Source organism: Brachyistius frenatus, unplaced genomic scaffold (assembly GCF_029030835.1).
Source record: "Brachyistius frenatus isolate BFR_SWC_R1_liver_20210118 unplaced genomic scaffold, ASM2903083v1 Contig_24, whole genome shotgun sequence".
In the NCBI taxonomy this organism is placed as follows: Eukaryota; Metazoa; Chordata; class Actinopteri; family Embiotocidae; genus Brachyistius; species Brachyistius frenatus.
Genome location: NW_027210623.1, coordinates 89890 through 115090, shown reverse-complemented (window position 1 = coordinate 115090; position 25201 = coordinate 89890). Strand labels below are relative to the sequence as shown.

General features: G+C 41.1%; 1 protein-coding gene across 1 annotated transcript; it reads right to left on the bottom strand.

Annotated features, from left to right (window-relative positions):
• Nucleotides 1-105: 105 nt before the first annotated feature.
• lmo1 (LIM domain only 1) lies at nucleotides 106-24917 on the bottom strand. Its single transcript, XM_069697597.1, has 4 exons — nucleotides 24050-24917; nucleotides 9952-10165; nucleotides 2162-2287; nucleotides 106-618 (listed from the first exon to the last, which is right to left on the bottom strand). The coding sequence occupies exons 1-4, from the start codon at nucleotides 24069-24071 to the stop codon at nucleotides 513-515; spliced, it is 468 nt and encodes a 155-aa protein (XP_069553698.1). The 5' UTR covers nucleotides 24072-24917; the 3' UTR covers nucleotides 106-512.
• Between the last annotated feature and the right edge of the window lie 284 nt (nucleotides 24918-25201).

Here is a 25201-nt window from a genome sequence, read left to right as displayed (position 1 = left end):
AGGCTTTTTATAGCATTGCAGTTTTTGGATACATGATTACATATGAACACATGGGCCAACCTCCTCCAACAACTTTGGTTTTGGTAAGACAAAAAACTCACTATGAACATTTAAGAATCTTTAATTCACACTAGTAATAAAATTGCATTACATTTCATAAAATAAATGTTCCAGTTTATATATACAGAGAAAACAGACTGTACATACCCTCCAGTGAACCATTTCGAAAAGAAAAAGAAAACAAACCTGAAACAAATTTCACAAAACATACAAGCAATACAGTGCTCAGCTAAGCAGGCACAACTGTACATCAAAATTTGTAACTGCTCAGTGTTGGGGGTGTGGGAGGGGCAAAAAGTTGAACATTTACAATAGAGTCCTTAGGGACTGATAAAGGGGTCTTAAAAAGTATTGCAGGCAAGCAAACAGACGCTTGTCTTTTTCCAAGTGCAGCAGAACATCCATCTTGTGTGTAAAGTGTGGAGCCGATTGTTGCTGCCATGAGGTTCCAACTATTGAACCTGTGTCTCAAAGCTCCCGTTCAGCTGGCCCTCCTCATAGTCCATTTGACACAAAATCATGTTGTTTTTTAGGAAAAACTTGTCCCCCACACAAAACCTGTTGGCAGAGAAAAACAAAAGGCAAAACTGTTGTTATAAACACGGATGATTAAATCTGGCATCATGACAAAGTGGTGTGTGTGTGTGTGTGTGTGTGTGTGTGTGTGTGTGTGTGTGTGTGTGTGTGTGTGTGTGTGTGTGTGTGTGTGTGTGTGTGTGTGTGTGTGTGTGTGTGTGTGTGTGTGTGTGTGTGCGCTGACTGTTCTGTTCTGGCAGTGAAAATTTAGCATTTAAGATCAGTAGGTAACGATGATTTTGTTTGATTGCACACATTTGGCTGGAGACATTTTACACGGTGCCTCGTCAGAGATTCAAAGCCTGTTTTGATGGTGATCATAAATGTGTGGTTTCAAATAGAAGTATATTAATACCTTATCCCGTTTCAAAGCAAACAGACATGAGCACTGGTACCCAATGAAAGGCAGGTCAACTCTCTTTGGCCTGGCAAAACGGCATTGGTGCCACGAGAGTTTCCAAGGAAACTCTGCCACAGGGTGAGCTTTTCACACTCCAGTTTGGTTCCAGTGCTCGAGAACATTTTTCCTCTAAAGTCTCAAAGTCAATTGAAGACGGGAATAAAACACATTGCAGCCTGCCCTACTGATGTTCTCCTCTATGTTGCTGTTTGTTTGTGTGACACAGTGGACACAGCTCCATAATGGGACTGAAGGGGAGTGAAGATAAGAATATAGCTGAAAATAGCTTGACTTTAGTAATGTGGCAGGCTGGTAACAGTAAATAAAGCTGTAACAGTCACAGCCATGGCAATGCTGTGCCAGATGAGACCTGGCTTGGTGTCTGCCAGCTGAGAAGAGAGACTGCAGTCATAATTCCCTTACAGCAGGTGTTCACTATGGTAACTGAATCTGGCCTGCAGAAGGTTAATGGGCTTGTGCTGTGTGGAGGAACAGGGTCACAGCACCCCTGACAAGCATGCAAAGGACGTTCTGCTCTCAGAGTGGTGCCATTACTGACAGTATATTAATAGGAAAAAGCAATATTTGGGTATGTCATAGTCTGTGTACATCATACCATAGGCTTTGTGCTCACTCCAATTCCATAATAGTTCCTATCCCTTAGGAAACACCATTTCACACCCGTGTAGGTCTATTCTCTCTTGCGCAGCAACACACCTCTGGAAAACGTCCTTTTTGTACCTTCTTTAAATCTTTGAACACATAACAACGAGGGCTAATTTTACATCCCGCTGGCTTAAAAGATTTACAGATCTAGCCATAAACAAGGACAAACTGCTGCCGGTGTGTCATAATAGTAAATTATCAGGGCATCACAAAGGCATAACAGCAACCTTTATTCTTACAACACAACATAACACAACACAAGACAACCACTGTTTAGTTTTTAGTTTTTTTCCCAAGACTCAAACTATGTGGTCTGAAATAATGTAATAAAACATTTAATTTCATTTGCACCAGAGAGCTTTTTCAAGAGCTCCTGATGTTTAAGCTAGCGGGTGTTTTAACACTCCATTCATGTATTTTAAAAAGGCAATGTTGTGTAGTTATGATCCCCATTCTTACCTCTGGTTACAAAGCTGACAGGCAAAACAGTCCAAATGGTAAACATTATCTCTGGCTCTCATCACCATTTCAAAGGCTGGAATCAGTTTACTGCAGGCTGCACAGTTCCCTGTTGTTCCAAAGAGCCTGAAAGACAGAGAGTACAGACAAAGATTAACTCACCTTCCCTTTACCTTGATGCAATGAAAGAGCAAACAAAAACAGAGCAAAACGACAGCAAGAAAAACAGAACGAGAAATGCTGCAATGGCAAACAGGTCAAAATCAAAATATGCAGAATGTAATGCTCAAATCTTTCTTGGCATCCAATTGGTATTTTTGTTAATGAGAGTTACAAACATCGATCTTAATTCTTGGCTAATGATCTAATTAAAATGATCACATGGTCTTAATCTCGTCTTCAAAGGATTTCCCTCTTGCTCATTGCACAAGCAATGAAAACAGGTCTGAGGCAAACCATTTGAACTATTGAAAGTTTTCTTCTTTCAAAACTAAAATACCTAATGACTCCGTCTCCAACCAAAGCCAGCTGGATTTTTACACAAGAGACGATGTTCAATAACGTAGTCATAAATTCAAAAAGATTTCTGTTACAAGGATTCAGGCTCAATCCCGACTCTTTCTTTCTTTCTTTCTTTCTTTCTTTCTTTCTTTCTTTCTTTCTTTCTTTCTTTCTTTCTTTCTTTCTTTCTTTCTTTCTTTCTTTCTTTCTTTCTTTCTTTCTTTCTTTCGTCTTCCTCGTTCAGGCAGAGGAGAGCCTGAGACAGTGGTGGGCCGTGTAACCTAGAGGAGTTAACTAAATGTTTCACAGTGAACTGACTCACTGCGGCTTGTTTAGGCTTATTAGATAGGAGCCAAATGATAAAGGTCACAAACACAGCAAGAAGGCCCTGGTGTAGATATCTGTTCTCCTCAAAGCAAAGGAAGCTCAAATGTTTTTCCCAGTCAGATTTACATTTTCATTTTCCAAGCGCCTGCCCCTATGTTTAATTTGGAGATTTTGAGGCACAGATAAATTTATATATTCTGCAGCAAGAAAAGGACCGCTTCACAGCTTTGCAAAAGGGGATAAGGCAACAGCAGATTGTCATTCCAACCATATGTTAACCACTTTTCCCCAAACTTGTAGAGCTCAGACAGAGGAGGCACAGTGTTGATATTCTGCCTCGTTTATTCTAGTCCCATTCAGTTGCTTTCACCTTGTTAAAGAAAATGTCTATCCAGCAGCTCTGCTTCTAATTAGGGGCCACTGCCCCAGAGGAGCCGGAGACAGAAACAGAGGGAGAAAGGTTGTTATGTTCCATGAGAGGGATTCACAGGGTGTTAAACTGAGACGTTGTTACAACTGCTTACTGTTTCAGTAAAAAACTGAATGTTCTCCTACTGTAGACATCCGCCACCCACAGGCTGCTCTGTAACGCCAAGAATGTGTTGTTTTCACAGAGACATAAAGACTTTTGCTCATCCAAACATCTAAAAAACATTCTCACACATTCAGTATTGATCCACAAACAGACAAAATATACGTGCAACAGAAACTGACCTTGTTATCATCATATTCCAACATTTATGATAGTTTCTGTGCACAAAACACAAGTATTGGCAGCTATGATTTCTTGAGTTTCCGACTTTGATTAGATGAAGGCTAATTCTTTTCCCTTCTTTTTACTATTCCCCAAAACATTGTCCATGTTTGATAAAAAAAAAAAAAAAAAACGACAGCCTCCAGTGTGATAGTCAGGCACTCCTCCGTGTTTCACCCCTCCTGAGCTCTTCTGCACCGAGAGGGTCACAGTGATGTCCTTCTCTCTCCCTCGGAGAGCTTTGGTCACTTACAGAGACTGACATGCACACACCTGTAACAGTGAGTAGGATTATTCTTTCTGACCTATCTCCATTACACCCTGCTGGGCTGCAGACATGGTGCTCAGTTGATACATACAGGTTGTGAAAACGCCTGGTGGGGAAGCCCAGCTTGCTGCTGACACCCGAGTTCTACCTTCAGTGAAAGCAGTGTGCCACATCTGTGGCTAGTTTTTACCTTCCAGCTCTATCTATATACTCTACAAACCTATTATTGAAATACCATGCCTAGGATCTCTTTTCCACTTTATTACGAGGGTTATTTGAACTTCGTACTGGAGACGAAACATTCATAACATAAAGCCTGCAGAGCATGATCAACGCCCACATCTTTCTAACCCCACACCCCGAGTTTGATCACACTGAGGACACAAGTATTCTGCTGATAGCCCAGAAAGGTTGCAGGCCTCCTCTGTGGAAGTACAGTAAGCTGAATGGAGCTACGGTACCGTGGCATGTTCTCTTTACTGGCACCGCCGCTTGGTCACCTTAATAGACCCCAAATCATGAGGCAATCCACTTCTTTCATGCTAACCTGGTTTCCTTATCGGCTTTGTGATTTACAATCACAGGCAGAAATTTGGCACAGAAGAGTTGGAATGCAAGAAAGTGCTCAGGATGTGACTGCGTCCCACTCACACAGTTCTTCAGCCAACAGTTGATGTGTTTGGGTTATAATGTGGCATCAACATATGGCTTAATTGAGCTCCTTGTGCTAAGAGGAGATTACAGCCTGAGAGACTTGTTCAAACACATTACACTCTTCTCTTCCTGCTCCTATGAAGCTAAAAGCAGCCAGAGAGAACAACCCCTGCAGTAGTCTCATGAGTAACAGCTGAGGGGGTGCTACGTATAGTAAGCAACATATTTCACTCCAAAGCAAGATGTCAGCTGAGAGAATGCATCATATTACAAAAAAAAAATAAAAAAAATGAAGTAGTAAGCCACACAAAAGGGAAATAGATTATAAATGATTAGATCCATTTAAGCTTTTGAAGAGCAGGACTCAGTATACTGTATGAATTGTAAATGATTGCCTCTATTTTGTATGTACAACACTGATTAATAATCTATGGAGTCATCCAAACTAGCTGAGTCAGGTATTATAGAAACTATACACAGGACGGTATACTGTATAAAGGTATATATATATATATATATATATATATATATATATATATATATATATACACACACACACACACACACACACACACACACACACACACACTGTGAATACAGTTGCGTAAGTCATTTTTCTACACCCGATATGCTTGATTGCACAGAAATAAAGCCTTCAAAGAACAAAGTGTAAATTGCTTTTGAAAAACAAATTCATTTCATTTAAAATAGATTTTTGTTTTTGTTTGAATAGACCATTTTCTGAAGAATTCCCGCGTATTGTTCTGACACATGTCCTGTATTGTAGGAGTGCAGTGGGTCATGCACTTCAATTTCCCCCGTCATTTGGGTGAAATAAGTCAATATTCTCTCAAGGAAAGTGGAAAAAAATCAACATCAACACATTTTTTTCAGCATTTCTGTTTAAACAGAGTGTGAGTGGCACTCAGAAACATTGTTGTTAGGGGCTGCTTATGAAACGCCGGGTTTCACTGATCGATCATCAGTGTGGAACAGTTCGAAGCACAAAAGGTCCTCTATTGAAATCAACACTTCTGTAGTTCATATAAATGGATTAGAGGGTTAGAAGTGCTGATTTGGTTTACTCCCCACAACCTGTGACACATTCTGGTGTGGATTTCTGTACTGGATAATGCAGTATAAAAACAAGCTTAGTGGATGAGTTTGTGTTTTTTTGGAGCTTAAAAATTTAATCAACTGTAGGGTTCAGATACTTTATGGCATCTTTTCTTTGGACATAATAGTTAGGAGGGCTGCAACCACACTAGTTAGTAAAGTGGCATATAGTAAAAATCCCAGAGTCCAGTGGGACAACTTTTAATGTCTTATTTCAAGGAAATTATATTTAGTTACCATCATATATGACACAATAAAGTGGCAATTTTTTCTTCAGCATTGATCCTCTCCTCCCCCACCCCCGACTGTTGTAAATACACACCAGAGCTCTTTAGGCAAACACCCACCTCATATTTCCAAAATATACTATATGTATATTATTCCTGCCAATTACAATCGTATGACTGTGCAATAAATACTTTATCTTAATTCCCTTCTATTTATGGTGGGTTTAATGCTGCTGCTTTCTCGGAGTTACCACAAATGTTCGCTTTTCATTTTAATTTCTGAACATACCTCCAATGGTCAGGTATATTTACCAAATATTGAATTTCTTTCTCCTCGTCTCACTGGCAGATTTGAGGTTGTAGCACTTGGATCAGCAGTCATCATTATTGTAGCATAGATCTTACTACATGCAGATTGACTTGGCATGGAAACAATTGCATTGCTTTTTATTTTCTTAATTTTTGTTGGCTTGTTCTAACGTCTGGAAATATAATTTCTCGTAGCAGCTTGTCCATGCGTTATATGGCAGGTCGTATCCGTGCTTCATCCCTGCTTCCTGCCATCTTCAACACAGGACTGTACTCTACTCTGTAAAATAGTTCTAGTAGCTATACAGTAGTATAGTATAGTATAGTATAGTATAGTATAGTATAGTATAGTATAGTAGCTATACATGTAACTGTGTGTGTGGGATTTTGCGAGCAGAATTGGACGGCAAGAAAGTAAAGAAGCTCTCCTTCCTGTGTTATTGAGTTATTACAATGGATCTTTAGAGAAAAGAGGCCTTCTTCAGTTCTTTCAACTTGCTGCTTTGTTAACTTCAAACCCTTAACACTCCTTCAGTGCATCATCTGCCTCTCTGTATAGCTTCCCTCAGATTGGGTTTGGCTCTTGAAGTTTTCTACCTGTTCTCTGAGCTCTCTGTGACTTCCCTGCCTGCACAGGGTTTGTCATATTTCATAAAAGGGAAAGCTGTTAATGCATGCATCGCAGGCTCTGACCTTCCCCAACAATTGTGTCTTTTTGAAAGTGTAAACCTTTCTGCTCAGATCTATCGAGCCCAAAAGAGGAGAGCAACTGTTACAGAAGAAGAGCGACTGTTTTACTTCCTAAAGGAGTGAGGAGAGGATAAGATTTTTAAAGAACAGTCACATCCAGATGGAGCTATCATCTTCCCCCTGCTATTTCACTGGTTTCTGGATAACTTATAATGTTCATTATCTTGAAAACGTTTTCCTCTTACAGTTAATTATACCCCATTTTGATAAGTGGATGACTATTATGTCCTCTCTAATATATTAAATAGAAGATTAAATGATTTCAGGCTTCAAGTCCTGATGATCACACCATGACTACATTGTCAACCCTCTGGTAAAGTCGTACGTTTGGCCCTAGACACAAAGGAAACGCATAATTAATCTGTTATTCCTGTTTTTGATTAAATAATGTGTGCGAGCTGCTAAAAAAACAACCTCTCTTTATACAGGGAAGTGAACATCAGGTGGATTAAAAGTGAACTTTTTGTTGGTGCATTGTTTTGAAGGGCAGGGGAGGACACCGCCTGATATGTGTGTGCATTTTTAGTGTGTGTTCGTGTGTGCGCGTGTCTGTGTGTAAGTATAAGATTCAGGAAAGTGTGTGCGCATTCAATAAGGAGCTAATGCCACTGAAGGACAATCACAGATGGAGCTCCTATAATAATTAATGTGAGCATGGCAGAGTTCCAAACCCTGGGAAATAACCAAAGTGTGTTTGATCCACCGCTTGTCTTTAATGAAGTGCAGGAGGCTAATTCAGTGCACAGATTTAACTTCATTACTGCAGGTGAGGCGAGCATTCGTCTCACTGCTCAGAAAAGATGGAATGAGAAGGAAACTGGTGCCGGATGGAGCCTGCATCACCTACTTTCTAATACTCTGGTTTTTCAAACTGCCTCTTCTCTATGCGCAAGGCAAGGTTTTTAATTTGTTCCATAATAGAATTCATCTCAAGCATCGCAGCCATTAAGTGTTCTGCATTTGTCGCTGGCTGAAGAGCAGGCGAGTGGGATGGATTTCATTAGACAATCTGGGGCAGCTCAGGACCACAGGAAGCTCTCTACTTCTCTTTCCTTTTCATTCTTATTTTAGTATTCCTAACCCTTGATTTCATATGTCACTCTCCTTTTTCATCCCTTCCCTGACCTCTACATCCTACTGGTCTAATGTGCGAGAAAGCTTTTCCTTCTCCCTTCACTGTGCCAGTTAGGCACTTATGGCTTCGGGGTTGGGGTTGCTGTCCTTTCAGCTGATGTATTTTACCAAGTGAAACTCTGAGCTTCATCATTTTTGCCTTCTCTTGGTCATTTGCCCATTTATTATTTCCTCATCTGCACCATCTGCCCCTTCTGGGGGCAACATCAGGTCTTAGTGGACCTCTCACTGCATCTTAAAAGCATTAACTGTGGGTGGGGACTGATGGATGATAATGGCCTATCTCAACGTAACGTCCCTAAGCGCCTCTCGAGTGGGCTGCAGGCTCCTTCCAGGTCAGAGGAAGAGGTGGGATGAAAGTAAAATGTCACTGAAAGACACAAGTGAAGTAGGAAGAAAACCAAGTTCATTAAGGTTCTATTATGTTGGATTTTAGTAGTGATTTGAAATTATGCTGCTCTTTACTAAATTTATTCAAATTTAAATCATAAACTGATCCCAGTAGAGCTGCAAATAGTGTAATTTATTTTCCCAATTAATCAATGAGTTTGTTGGTCTTTAAAAGGTCCGGAAATAGTAAAAAGCTCAAGGTGCAGCATGAAATGCCGTTTTGTCCCAACCAACAGTTCACAACCAAAAGATATTCTGTTTATTTTCATGGATTAAAAAAACTGGAATTAGAAAATGTCAGCATTATTTTTAATTAAAAATGACTCCAAACAAATAATCGATTGTTAAAATAGTTGGCAATTAATTTTCTGTCAGTCAGATGATTGATTAATCGTTGCAGCTCTATATCCAAACCTAATTGGGTAGCAGCAAGTTGGAGATAACAGTGAGTTGGAGATAACTGAGGCAAGAACACAGAAGGGGAAGGGGGAGGACGGTGCAGGACAGGGAGGTTTGGTCGGGGGGGGGGGGGGGCGAGGGCACCGGCATCCCTAAGTCGGCCCCAGGGGGATTCTCTCTGAAATAAATGGTAGGGAATGTGACCTAATGCCCAGGAAATGGTCATGTTTAATTTAACAAGCAGATGGCAGGGGCATCAGAAGGAGTGGGTGGGTGTGGGGTGGGGTGGGGGGGCACTGGTGAAGCAACAAGCCTGCCTGGAGGTTTCTCACAGCCTACAGCTCTGGTACAACTGAGAGCATGTCAACTTCACGACAGAAGTCCTCTGTGTTTATGTAAACAAAGGAAAAATATGAGAACAATCAACAGCAGAATCATATCATATCTATCAATGCTATAAACTGACTTTTTTTTGCATAGAGGTCTTAATGTCTGCAGGCTGTTTGATGTATTTTGTATTGTGGATACAGTAATGCAGAAATATCATGATTCCATGTATCATGTTTTGAATGCTGCAGAGGATTTAAAAAAATTTTTTTTTAACAATTTTTTGCAATTTATGGATTACAAATATGGAGATGTGCTGCTCCATAAATTCCCAAAATGTCTTTTTTTTTTTGTGTGCCTCTGCAGAGCGCCCATGCTAGAGCACCCCAAAACAACATTACCCTTTGCTGTATGCATGCTGTAAAAGAATATGACAGCAAACTCGTATTGGGTTTTGCCTAGATGTAGTTACAACGTTGAGAAATCTGCATGATTTAGATTGATTTTAATGGTGTTTGAAGAAACACCAGGAGGTAAACAAAAAACGGTGATCTTTTCAAGTCACACAGCCTTTGGAGTGGCGTGGCTTTTATGTCTGTAGTGAGTGGAGAAAGGTGATTGTGTGTCGTCTTGCCTCAGGTAGTCCCTGCGACAGAGGATGAGGTTGGCTTTCGTATAGAGGGTGGAGCCCACCTCCCCCAGGCGGCAGTCGCAGCAGGCACATTTGAGACAGTCCTCATGCCAGTATTTGTCCAGGGCCTTGAGCAGGTAGCGGTCTTTAATCTTGCGATTGCAGCCAGCACACCCCTTCTGTTTCCCTTTGGGCTGGACGGAGAGCATCGGCACACCTGTAGTGATAAGGAGACAAACAGCCATGCGTGATTTACGGCCCAGGAACACGAATGACTTTTCATGTTCTCTTTTTGATAAGCTGGCTGCTTCTCGAGGCGTCTAAGCCTGGCCTCGCGCACGGCCACAGCACACTGCCTGCCCTGCTTCATATGCATTAAAGAAAACATTCTTCCATGTAGATAGGCACACAGGTCACATTGGACTACAAAGACTTGACTTAGTTGTTCCACTACGAACATGCTGTAATACAAAAGTTACATGATCACCGGCAGCAGGCTTCAGAGGAAGGAGCATGTCACGTGGATTTCTGAGAATAAAAGCCCTGATGTTTATTTTGCTTACTGTGGTATTTACTACAAGCTGTGTAGTGTGTTAGTTACCTACCATTTCATCAAAGCCCATTTCACTCAACTGTCCACAGCTGTAAAAGCTCCTCATGGGCTTTGTTTGGTATAGATTAACATTAACCTTTTAAAAAGCCTCTGACCACAAAAACGTTGCTACCAGACCCCAGTGAGATATGTTATGGCCTAAGTGCCTTTTAGCATACACTCACTCTGTGTGTTTCATACAAACACACACACACACACACACACACACACACACACACACACACACACACACACACACACACACACACACACACACACACACACACGCGTACGTGCGTGCACACAAACCACACACACACACACACACACACACACACACACACACACACACACACACACACACACACACACACACACACATACACACACACACACACTGTTCCTTACTCAGAGCATTACAGCCTTTCCTCCTTTTACACTTATCTGTGCTCATGTGTCTGCAATGAGCGAGCCTAAGTTACCAAACTCGCAAATTGCCCTGCTGTCACGCAGGTCCCCTTTAAGTGCGCCTTTTAGCCTCCTAAAGGACAAATAAAGTCCATTTAATAACTGCACTAAACACTAATAGTCTATGTGTGGTTGACATTTGTGTTTGGACTAAAAGCCCCCCTCAGGCCACTGCTGGTACAGAGGCAGGGGCTCGCAGCTCCCCTCTGTCGCACTAACAGGTCTGCCACAGCTGAAAGCACAAGACAACAGCTCTTAAGACACTCTCTCACACACTGAGCTATTGATCCGTCTAAAAGAACACACAGTGGACGCCACTTGCCTCTCTACTTTCAAAACACATTTCTCTCTCTCTTCTAAAAAAAAAAAAAAAAAAAAAAAAGATTGGACACTCTGCATCACGGGGGGTTAGGCCAACATTTTGTATGTGTGTATCTGTGAAGGCCCGTTTTAAAGACACGTTACGCAGGGTTTTATGTGAAATGTCACCGTTTTACTGTTGCACTTTAGAGGTGTGCAGGCTTACAGTTAGTACAGACCAGATCAAGTTTATTTACGTCCTTAGCAGTAAAGCATGCACAGTTTTGATGGTGTATTCAGCAGTTGTGTGACATTAAGCTTGAATATATCCATTCTGTAGTTAGAGCTGCTTTTTATCTTTAGCTTCTGTGGTTAGCTGAGTGATAAACAACCTCAGCTGGAAACAAGAGACTGCTTCACTTTGTGTTTTTCTCACTTAGTTCTGTCAGGTTTGTTCCCTTGCACGGAAATCTGATTCCACTTTTCAGAAGAACTTCTTTCAAATAGAAAATCATCGTTCTCTCTCTCTCTCTTTCACATATGCGCACATACGCGCGCACACACACACACACACACGTAAATCGACTCACAAAGTACCTTATTGGATCCAGATTTGCGCTGAGATTTTTGGCCATCAATAACTCTATGAATGTAATATAATTAGCATTTCCCCTTTTAAAAAAAGAGGTGAAAGGAATCGGAGAGCTTGTTAGTCAAATTTATGGCTTTGGTTTATATGTCAGTAAGTGCTCCAACGGTGTTGAGCCGTCTTATTTCTTCATCAGAAGTGGAAAGGCTAATTGGTCCAGTGCTGGTGATGGGAGCCATCAATTAGTGCTCTGTCTGCCCTCCAGCTCCCTCACCTCCCTCCCTTCCCAAAACAGACCCCTTGAAGCTGGCGCATTAGGATCACAAACCCTGCTATAAATACCAATGTTCAGTGTAAATGAAGCTAAAAAGCTTCAAATTCAAGCCACACTGGATCATGGCGGACTCTTCTACCTGTATTTCATGGCTTGTTAGGGGAGCTCTCTGCAGGTATGCCAACAGTACTCGCCTGACAGACTTCTACAGAACTAAAAACAGTCTTAATGAGGAGAGAGAAAACGCCTGTGTGTGTGTGTGTGTGTGTGTGTGTGTGTGTGTGTGTGTGTGTGTGTGTGTGTGTGTGTGTGTGTGTGTGTGTGTGTGTGTGTGTGTGTGTGTGTGTGTGTACACACATGTACATGTGTCTGTGCGCCTCAAAGCTTGTGCAAAGGAAAAGAAAGGAGTTGCTGCAATTCCCTCAGGGATCACAAAAATCTTTAATTTGCCTTTTATGACACCTAATTAGTTATTCTGCTCAAAACCTTTGCTTTAAATAAGAGAACTAATTATACAAAAAGGTCGTTCCTCCACCTTCGGAGAACTGCTCCTAACTGGTTGAGACCACCACACACTTCTTAAACATTACGTGTGTGTTTTACATCACATTTGAAAAGGCCGAAGCTTAACCTATCCCGGAGTTACTGTATGCTGCTCAGCCCTGCTATTGGATGCACGCTTTGTTTAAACCCTGCTCAACATCATTAAAGTCACAACACAGTATGTGTCTTTACACGACCAAGGTTCTGTGTTCGTAGTTAGTCTGACATTAATTTCTTCTTGCGCATGTCCTGGTGCTTCAGGCCTGACTGTAGGAGAGATGTCTAAGTGGAGGAACACCAAATGTCTGCCAGGAAACCAGCATGCACATTTAACTGATGCCTCTTTCTTGAAGCCATTGCGGGAACAAACATTGGTTTGATGTCTTCTACCAAAGCAGCCTCTGGAAAACTGCTTTAATAGCAGTGTGGCAAGCAGTAGCTAAAACCTCCTAAACAAAGAGCAGTGACAGAAGAAAAAAAACAAAAACCTGTGTAAAGTAAATGTCTTTTCAATTCCCTTAATGCCATGAGACATTTTCTTGCACCTGTCACCACTCCCGGCGCTCTGTGAAACGCTGGAGTAGAACAGAACCTCCAATGCTTGCCACCTCCCAGAAAGAAAAGCTGCATTATGAAAGGAAGCAGCAGACTAGGAGGCAGCCTCCACTTAATCCAATCCATTTAACAGATACAAGTGCCACTGACCTTCCAGTGTCATTTGATGTCACCAAAAGCATGCCTCTCCACATCACGACTCATTCTCCAACAAGGGATGCATTTTACCCCTCAAAGTGGAGAGACAGCACTTGCCCTGCCAAATATCCTTCCTGAGAGGGAATTTAATTTGCTATTAGTACTGTGTGTAAAGCCCTGTCATCTCTCTCTTTCTTTAAGATTGTATCTTTCAAGAATACGTACAGTTAGTTTTACTCGGCCCAAGCAGTCTGTCAGAGCATGTATTTTCCATTATAGATAGCATCCGATTTCTGTTACCCCATTTACACTTCCATCTGTACAGATATCAAAAAATCACATCAGTCCACTAACCTTTTTGATATATTTAAGGTTTTAAAAGAAAAAAAATGCACTGTATGGAGCACGCAAGGAAATGTTTGAAAATAGAAAAATACAATTTTCATCTGGACATGGCAAAACAGAAAAGGCAGATGACTTTCCCCAAACCCATTTTTTTTCTGTCATTACTGCTAAAATGTTTGGCTGCTCTTTTTAAATTTAAATTTATTTCAGTAGGTGCTTGAATTGTATGCAGCATTGTACCAGGATCAACAATAATCACATGACTTCATGGCTAAATTTGACACCATTTCTACTTATATTTTGGTATCAATTTACAATGATATAAAACTGAGAAATTATTTAAGAGATTAGAGATCAACCATCTAAAAAGTTGCCAAATCAATTTACTGCTGATGGACTGATCCATCTGATAATTTAGTTTTTTTTGTATTCGTAAGGAAATTCATGGTCTCCTTCATTACACTAGACACACTCACTCCCAGTGGAACAGCTGCTCTCATGGGCACTCATCCTTAATGGCAGAGAGGACAGTTACATCTGCTTCTGTGTTTTGTTAAATGTCTTTTGATCAATTAAAAGCACTGACGCCATGGTGTGATGCAGACTTTGCTGGTTCATGGGGAGGTAAAGGATCTTGATGAGAATCACTCAGCCTTCCTGACACATGGGGAGGGAGGTGGGCTTTCAAGGAAGTGGAAGCTGGCCCTGGGTGGGCCTCTTCTCAGGGGCCCCTATAATTCCAACTCCCAGCTGCACTAAATAAGAAAGTGTAAGCCACCAGCATGGTGAATACACAGACTGGGATGCTCAAGGAAATTAGATACTACATTACCAAATGATTGCGTTTATCTGGAACAAGTGCATTTGTCATCATCATCACCACCACCACCACCATCATCTCTTAATTCAAAGTAGTCCTGCACATGACATTAATGGACTACAATGAATCTATAAAGTGCTGCTTGAAGTTACCAAACCACTGAACATTAACCCTGCATGACTGAATGAATCATCTTAAATAAATCTTAAAAGCATTATATTATATTTTATATACATATAAAATATAATATATTACATATTATATATATATATATATATACATACAATATATATTTGTGTATACAAATATGTAATTCCTCTTGTAGATGGTAAGAGAAAAAAATAGGGATAAATGAAAATGACTGTTGGTTCTGTGTTGGACAAACTCTCCGAGTCTGCAGTTTACAGGCTGCAGGGGCCGATTTAACCCAGTCTTTTGTGTTTCAGCCGCCACTGTAAACGCTGTGGCCATGGCAATCACAAATAAAATTTGTCCCTGGGCCAAGGTGTCTGCCACTAAGGTTAATAGGGATCTCATGCAGATGTCTTGCCATTGTGTGCATAAATCAGCCCCTTTCATTCGGCTTCCATCATCGCTGTAATTGAGCCCATAGAAGCACTTTTCTATCGCCAAGACAAAATACAAGACATCTGGTAATAATATCAGCTGGAATACACATGCCAGTTGAAAGCAGAGTGATGAGCGTATTCTGAATGATAAACAAAATAAAGACCACTGATTCATGTTCCTATCTTTAGTTGGAACATATGCAAGGAGTAAAGCAAAAGATATACATGAACACACACACACACACACACACACACACACACACACACACACACACACACACACACACACACACACACACACACACACACACACACACACACACACAGAGAAACACATGCATACACACTCTCTTTCAAATTAGGCAGTTTCTTACAAGGCCCAAGTCAATATTACATTTCATACCGGCTGTGTTTTTTTTCCTTATAATTTGCTCTAAGAGCCTTCTATATTACTGTACGCCATGCTACTTTTCCAGATGGTTGTGTATGAATGCTGGGGTCTGTGAGGTGATTTCTGGGACTGTATGCATGCTATGATTATGACATAATTAACACCCACAGTAAGTGGGAGAGAGAGCAGACAGGGCTGGTGCAGTTGAGGAGGGGACTGTTCATTAACAAGATGCACTCTCTCAAACTTTGCAGCTTGCTGTAGCTAATAAGCCCTGCTGAAACGGAGCCCAGCCGTCCCTTGCATTGACCCTGGCACTGCCCAGGATAAGGGAGGGTTTTGTCTCCTGGAATAATTGCTCTTTTCACATGTTACAAGTGTCCTGACCCCCACGGTCGGCAGCCACTTTCCCTACCATAATTACTCCTGATCCGCTCCAAATGAGTCAGCCGCATTAGGGCTGCAATAACACTGGCCCAGCTTCAAGCGCGGCATGGGGAGTCTCAGCAGAGCAGCCTGGAACAGGACTGCCTTTTCTCCCAGCCCACGGTCATTTCCATCACGTCAGAGGTACATTTCTTACACTTGAAGTCAGCACGAAGGCCCTGGGCCCTTTTCTGAGGCTTACAGAAGGCATTGTTAGCTCCTGGTGCTCACTACTCACTGAGGTTTGGCTGCAGACTCCATCCCAATTAACAGAAAACTTCATTAGGGTGGTTTTTTCCACACTTTTCAGCCCCCTATTATTTTTAATTTATTCACATGGGGTTAATTAAAAGAAATGTATCACAGAGATATGCAACAGCTTTCTAATTAAATTCATTGCTGCTTTTTTTTAAAGACATAAACCTGGCAGAGTTTCCAAATTATTACAGAAGGCGACTTGTTCCAACACTTGGTTGCTCAGTAGCAGGTTGAGATTAGAGCTCTGCAAGGTAAGCTGTCAACTGCGGAAACCGAGTAGGGAAGGGAGAGATGGGGCAATAAATGAGAGTGATGGAATACGATGAATGAGAAGGAGGAGAAAAGACACAAAACATTCATGGTTTGGTTTACCCCAAATAAACCCATGAGAGCTGTTAAAGGAGGAGGACTGTCAAGAGTGTTGACAGAGCAAGGAGAAGGTTTGGTATTTCTTCTAGACAATCAAATGTGGGTGTACTGTTGGGCTGACTGCTGTTGGTCGGAGGTATTTGGTTTTTGAAACCTGCCATTCTACCATTTTTCATTTAAATGCAAGCTGTCAATAAAGGAAAAGGTGAATGCATCTTCATCTTCAGTTCCCATACAGTCGGTACAAGATCAACTGACATTTCCTCCAGAGTCTGCGTCTGAGATGGAATAAGGAAGAAAAAAAAATCTATCTATTCTCAAACTATATACTTTAAAACTTTCGTAGAAGAGGCAATCTTATCTGCCACTTTATGATTAGTGTCAAAAAAAGAAAAGAAAAAAGAAATTAAACTGTTAGACCTGTCACAGCTACTTTCCGCCATCCGGAACAGAACGCAAACACTTTTTAGTCCACATTAAAAATGCATTTGGAGAGGAATAAATGTAGCCCTCTAAAGTTTGTGTCACTCATGAGGTCAGGAAGTGATGTACCAAATCCTCCCCACTCCCCAGCAATTACTGCACACTTATTATTTCAAAGGATATGCCAGGAGACAGGTGTGCCATTCAGGGTCCTCGGTGTGTTGAAAATGGAGGGGAAGAAGGAACATCATACTGTGGTGCACTGTGTGAGCTTCTTTAATCCTGAATAATGCAAATTCCCCACAGGGGGCAGTTATTTGGCGGCATGGGCCTCTAATGTCATTCAAGCACCTACTCCCACACCTGATGGGGTAAATAATGAGGGAGGTCGGGTGGGTGCGCAATTAGAGAAGAGGTCTTCATGAAGATTCGGTGTGATGTCATGTCAGATGGCAAACCGTCTCGTGTAGGCAGGCTATCCCGAAGTGCTCAAGAGAGAAATACTGTAGATGATATTTGACGTTTCATTATGAAAATGGCTTTAATGAATTCCTTTTAACGCGTTTATATTACCTTTATAATATAAAGACTGACCCTATTTCCTCTAGGAGTAATTCTTATTACTGGCTAAAATCAAATGGCAATTCAGCAAGAGACAACTGGTCAAATGAAATGGAATAAAATGAAAAGTAATGTGTGTGTGTGTGTGTGTGTGTGTGTGGGGGGGGGAGGGGGGTGTCACGTTAAGTTAATTGGGGATGTGTGTGTTAGGCAGCTGTCATTTGCCTCTGAATCTGTAGTTACCAACATCATAGTTAAGCACCGATTAAATCAACAACTTCAATATCCAAAACCTAATCTATTTATCCAGCTTCAGGGGGCTAAGAAGGACTCCTCTTAATCACAAGCTTTAATTAGCTACTTAAGAGTTTATTTACTGAAGGTCATCCAGGAAGAGATAAGTTCTCAGAAAGTTGATTCTTCTTGAAGAGAAGGCACCCCGGGCATCTCTATTAACCAACAAGATAACTGTAATATCTTAAAACAGTGGGAAGCAGGAATCCATCCTCCTTTTCTCTGGATTCCTGTGGTAAAACTCAGCTCTAAAGAGGCTTTTCATTTCTTTGTTTCAGACATAAATAAATTTGTGACAAATTTCTTTTTACCAAAAGTAGTCACGTGAATGCATTTTAAACTAGATGAGAAATTAAAACTTTATATGAATGGGCAGGAAAATAAAACAACTTGAAGTTATAGGACTTCAACATATGAGTTAATTAAAACTTATTTCACAGTTATTATACTGAACAGCATCCTGAGGCAGGAGAGGGTACGGCTAAAAGAGACCGTTATGAGAAAGAAAACATAACGTCTGCATCTCAGAATGACTGAATTCTTACCTAAGGCTAAATACGTTTTGGATCTCAACCTGCAGAAAAATGAATACAGAAATAGTGTGGAGTTGGACTGAAAGTCTAAAAGCCCCGCTAGCAGCCCCTGGAGGCCGTGCTGCTCCTAACACCTACAAGAACAAACTATCTTTTACAGACCAACCAACACTGCCACACTCAGAGTCACACAGCCGGGGCCAAAAACTAATTAAACTACTCAGTAACAGCAATCAGGGCTTTTGCAAATGGGAAATATGGCATTGTCAAGAATTCCTGTTGGCCCTGTGAGGTGTGGACCTGTTCATATAGACTCCTAAAAGTATATTAGTACCATGATGCAGGTATCCATCACTTCATGTTTAGCATACAGCATCGCCAACAAACCAATGAATACTTTTTATTACTTGTCCACTGCTTCTTCTCAGATGTGTCACCACTTTGAAAAGTAACACTTTGAAAAGTTCTTCGCATCAGCTCCCGAAGCAGCAGAGTTGGTGACATTGTAGTTTTGACATCTCCAGAACTTTGCTGCATGTCACTCTTCTTTCCAAATATTTTCCTCTAAATATACTACTCCCCCCACCCCTCCCTCCATCTTCCACCGGGACAACATTGTGTTGGCGCAAATACAGACATACACACTGTAAGAAGACTGATATTTGAAAATATTTCAAATAAATAATCAGTCAGAATATCAAATTGGATTTTTTTTAAACTCCAAGAATAATGACTGGCATTGACCTTAAATATCCAGTATCATCTATAACGCACACAGACATACATACATACGCAGTCCTTTCTTTCCTTTAAAGAAATATGAATCAGGGGATTATCTTAGCAAGAATCAAACAAGACCTGCTTAATGCTGAATGGATAACGGTACCAGTTTGTTTTATGACATAAGCGTTAAGAGACGTCAGTGCAATTATGATTTGAGATTTACATGTGAATAGTGCACCGCAGTAATCAAATAAACATTGAACCATTCCTGTTTATTCTGGGTCAAAAATATTTTCAAACGCGTCATTTACTCCATTTTTCCATTGTAATTAATCTCTCAGCTGCCGAGGCACCGTAGCTGGTGACATTGTAGTTTTGACATCTGCTCATGTCAACAACTTTGCTCCATGTCATTCCTCTTTCCCATGTCTGCTGTCTTCCCTCTCTAAGCCTATGATGACAGAATAAAGGAGATGATTTTCCAGAGAGCAAAGAATAAGCTTTACAGAGAGCATCAAAACGCTAAACAAGTCAGAACAGAGAGCATGCAATAGGTAAACAGGTGAATAAATAACTGTTAAAAAAAAACTGATGAGATGTTGCAGGAAGTGTGTGCGCATGTTTGTTGAGGCATCAGCGGGTGAATTCTTCTTCTTTTTTTTTTTACTCTTTGACATGAGAGTCGTCAGCAGCAGCTTGAAAGATTCAACTTTACTGTGACAGGTGGGAGTGAGACCTGCTGCCAACAGGCTCAAAGAAACTAACTAACTATATAAATATATATATATATATTTTACATATATATATATTTATTTATTATTAGTTACTCATGTCAGCATGTAATCTGGCTAATATTTTAATAAATGCATTAAGTTGTGGTGTTTATTTTAGTTTTGTTCTGTAGTTGTGCAGCACTTCAGTGCATGTCTGAATTTATCTCACAGCTTCATAACACGGTAGATTTCTCTAATTTGTTTAAATAATAATAATTCATCTCTACTTGTCAGCACATTTGTTGATTTAAAAAAAACAAACTTTATTCTAACATTTGTGCTTTTGGACTGTTTAAATTTCACGATTGTCAAATAAAAATAAAAAGATCAGACTGGGGACAACACAACAGGGATGCATGTGGTAGCTGCAGATCTTGTGAGAATTTGTATGATAACATGGCTAGCATGCAGCCTCTGGCAATAATGAAAGAGATGCTCTTACAGCTCAAGAGTGCATAATTGAGTTTGTGTGCCACACTGATGAGTGCATCCATTTACATCGAAGGCAGGTGGGCGCGCTCGCTAACACGTGTCTCTTAAGTCTCAATTCAGTCCCTTTGAATTCCACTTAGATCATGGAAAATGATACACATCTCCCGCACTCGTAAATGTGAAACGATCAAGACTGATAGGGATCTAGAGGTTTAGTAGTGACAGACGAAATTGTCTCGAGTGAGAATTCTGCATTTGTGAGATCAGACTCAGATTAGATGGAATTAAACACTCGCAGCTGAAAATGGTATTAATGTGATTTTGTGTTCATTTTTTTCCTGAGTTTAGCTAAAAGGAATAATGAGGAGCGCTTTAGTATTGATGGACAAAACACGAAGGGCGCAAGTCATGTTACCTGTCGATGCAGTATAGATAATGTTATTATCACGTATGTATGTTTTAGTACTATTTTGGATTGTATATGGAAATAAAATAGGACATTGATCTGTGCAGGTTACTCTTATAACTGTTACAAAACACAACTGTCTCCTGACAAACTGTGTTTAAGAAAAATTGGAAAAGTACAGCTGAGGCGATGCAGGTGCCTATGATAAATCTTAATAAAAAAAAAAATACTGTAGTGACTTGAGAAATATCAAACGAAGCAATGTGTTTGTAATATTGTTCAAGGCCTAGAGCACAAAAACCAGATGTAATTTCAATATTTGAAATGGGCAAGTTTAATTTTGAAGTGAGAGCAAACCAATAAGATGAGAAAATAGCAAATACAAGAGAGCAAATTGCATTCCTTTGTAAAAGTGAAAAGACTTAAGGAACATATAAAAGTAATCTCCAACTGGAAATTACAAATCAACCCTCAGAAACCAAATAACAGAAAAGAAATATTACTGTCCACTTTCTAAATCAATATAACATCGCTACGAGACAGTATTACCATGGTAACACTGGTAAAGAATGAAGCAATTCTTATTATTTCAAAATAAAAATCGGAGCCTGAAGCCCAAGTTTTATTACAGCAGTCGACAGATCGCCAGTCTGTATTCATCTGAAGCATTGCTTTTCAATCACATACTTTATGAATGTACAAATTTCACTGGACAGGATGATAACTGCATCTCGAATTAATGAGCGAAAGGTAGCCAGAAATTTACCAGTAGCAGGAGGATTTTTCTTCTGCCCAGGCCTGTAAAGACGATACTGTAGTTATGTTAATGTTCAGCAAAATATGCCTTCAGCGTGGACCCACTTTCTTCTGCTGCACTTGGTACGAAGAAGGAGAGAAAATTGCTGAGTTGCTCTTTCCTCTCAAATTAGACGCAAATTGGAACCTCATATATGGAACATAAAATGTTGACACAGAATATCTTGGTACATGTGTTGCTATCCATTGCAAACTATAACCTGCATATTAGGTCATTTCACAGAGCAGTGCCTGTATTCCTTTCACAGTCCTCATACGTGCCCTCAGACTCAGGGCTTTACCAGATCGTGGATATCACCAGTTAATACCGAGTCGTCTGAGAATGAGGTAAATAGTGTACAAAGTGCCTGTAACATGTGATGGACAAGACACATGATATGTGCAGGTGCCTACATCCAACATGAAACTACAAGGAATGTTTCCGGTTTGATTCCAAGATGTGATGAAAGTGACAACTGACAGCACTATGTCTGAAATTGAATGTTAAATGCTCGTCTCTTGATAGAATGATGCAGCGGGAAATTATTTGTATCAGATCAGATTTTCTCAATGGAGCTAAGAGAAAAAAAGAGACTCATTTCTGGTAACTGCTTTTGCGGCGCAAATTGTTGCAGACTTTTCTAAGAGAAGTCAGAGTTCAAAAACAGTCTGCCAAACAAGCAGCATCATTACTTAGTCGCCAACTAGCATCGCAGGCTTTGAACACAACACCAGACACGCTGATGATCGGCTTTACAGGCCACACAAGGACTGAAATATGAACACTTAAGCTACTCGCACGAGAACACGCAGGCAAAAATCAATCAAGAGAAACAGAATCATCTTGTACACATATCCACCTATGTGGCCACCCAAAACACTAACCCACGCCTCCCTTGCCACGAACGCACACATTTATTTGTGCAGGCACTAAGTGGATACATTAGACCAGAAGGTTGAATTGACAAGCCTATAACTTTAGAGCCAATAAACGCTAAGAGGCACCATAGTGAAAGAGAACAGATCCAAGCTGCTCTGTTGACAACCTGGCCAAAATGCTGGAGCTGCTGGTTGGGCCCAGCAAATAAAGGGTGAAGCTTTTAGGCAATGAGCAGCAGGTGATCTCAGCTTTTCTGCAAGTCCTAATGCTCCTAAAAGCCTCTCTCCCTGGTTCTGTAATTGGGCATCAGTAGTTAATGTAGTATTGACTGCATTACATGCTCCTGTGCATCCTTCCCCACTAACGCCATTTGCATCACCTTGTACATTTACCATATTGCTTAGCCAATAACTGTTAAAAGCAATCTGAATCATGAATCATATGGGGAACTTTTAGCTAGACAGACATCCAAAGGAGACAATTTACAGTTGAGTTAATTTGAGTACATTAGCAGCACAACATGGATTCAGCCAGACAGACCAATTTATGTCTCTGCCGCAGTCCTTTTATTGGTTTTTAGATGTGTAAGTGAAAGGATGCTCTGATAAGATAAATGAAATATCCATTTTCAAACATAAATAATGGGTTACAAATGCATCCATTACTGTTGAGGAAGGAGGAGCTCTGGATAAACTCAAATGTGCAACAGAAATGTACTGTACTTTGAGAAATAACACCGAAAACATGTTTAATGGTTCGTGGAAGCTGTCATTGTGCATGCCAGCAGGTGGTCGATAATGTTCGCAAATCGACTCTCAAAATAGTCTTGAAGAAGTGACAGGATAAAGAAAAAAACATCCCAGAATGACTTCATTTCAGACCACATAAATCCAACTAAATATTCTCTATCTGGATATTTCTATCATGTCTCACAGTGCATAAACACTGTGAGACATGTAGACCTGAATGTCATAAATACACTGCACATCTCAACATCACTTTAATCCAAAATGGGACGTCATTAGAGGCGAGTTTGATTTAAATTTAAATTAATTAGATTGCCTCCCCCATTAACCTAAATACATGGAAATAGATAAGTAATGCAAGTAGGCCTATTTTGATGGAAAGTGAGTGAACGTTGCACGGCGCTATCCATAATTTGCAATCAAGTTAAAAGCACTCTGCTGTCATCTCCCATCCCGTGGTGATGTCAAAGAATGCCTCGCCAACTTCACAGACGCAGAAAGCACTTAGAGGAGGAAAGAAAAGCGGAGCCACATGCACTGCAGTCTGTGGAGTATCCTCAAACTCCGGGGTTACACACCACACAAATCTGCTCCAAATAAACATGCAACTCTTCCAAACTAAACTGCAGTTTGGCCGTGGCAGGCTGTTTTTGTGAGAAAAAAAAAAAAAAAAAAAAAAGCACCTCAACTTCACGGTACAGCCACAAGATACACGTTTCTGCGTGGAAAACACGGACCCTGTCGTGACAGAATGGGGTTGAAAAAGCCAATGGAAAGCGGAGGCTGCGGGTGCGCAGGGTCCGGGGAGACCGGAGGCACTCGTAACGTGTAAAATGTCAGTAGTTAGCCGTGTTACTCCCCAGGTTATAGCATCCCGCGGTCCGTGATTGTTACTCACCCTCTTCCTTGTCCAACACCATCGTCCTGAGGAACGAGGAGTCCTTCCCCGGGCGATCCGTCCTCGGCTCCAGCAGGCTGCACCGCTCGGTCAGCTCAGAGCTTCTCTTGGAAATGGCTTTGAAACGCGCGGTTGACTAGACTACGCCTCGATCAACCAAAACCCTGGAAGGATGAATTGCCGTCTGCACGTTTTCTCCCTCTTATCAATAATAATTCATACGCGGAATACGGCGATAAACGCGGCGAGAACCCCCTATCCGGGCTGAACTGCAATGCAAATAAATAGCGATCAAACAACGTTGGTTGCTCTTGATAAATTCCATGCGAATACAAAAAAAAAAAAGGCAAAACAATGAAAAGCGATATAAATCTAGTGTCGCCTATCCGTAACTATGCACACACGGTCGGACCAAGACGCTCAGACTGAACGGCTGAGCTCTCCTCTGCTCTTAATGTTCTCTCTTTCTCCTTCTCATTTGCTCCGAAACGGCAACTATATTCAAACAAATCCAATTGCAAATCTGACAACTGCTCTGAGAGCAAACTCGCGCCGCCTCTCTTCCAGTTTATGTGCCGCGCTCGCCTCTGCTGCTACTGAATAAATGCGCGCAGTTTCCAGAGACCCTCGGATTCCCCTGTTAATTAAATCAATTCATTATGCTCAGATCTGATTAGCAGCCCTTCCCCCCTCTTTGAATCAATTATTCAATACACAAACATAATTGCTTGTGCCAGAGGTGTCTAAGTATTAGCTTATTTAACTCCAAGGACACTAATTACCCCTAGGGCAAGGGAACTTTTCTCATTAATTCTGACAAAACACAAAAGCACAGCTAAGGGAAAGTGTGTGTGCGTGTGCGCGCGCGCGCGCGTCCGTGTCTGTCTGTGTGTGTGTGTGTGTGTGTGTGTGTGTGTGTGTGTGTGTGACTGGTTGCCTGCCAGTCTGAATGTGCGTGATGGAGAAAGAGAGAGTGAGTGCACGCAAGGTTGTATTGATGCACGTGTGCACGCACGCGGGTGCGCGTGTCAGAAAGAGAGCGAGAGAGCGAGAGAGAGAGAGAGAGACATCGAGGGAGAGCGATGGGGCTCCATAGGTGCTCGGTACAGTTCGAGTAAACAAAATGTGCTTGTTTCCTTCTCCGCTTTACTT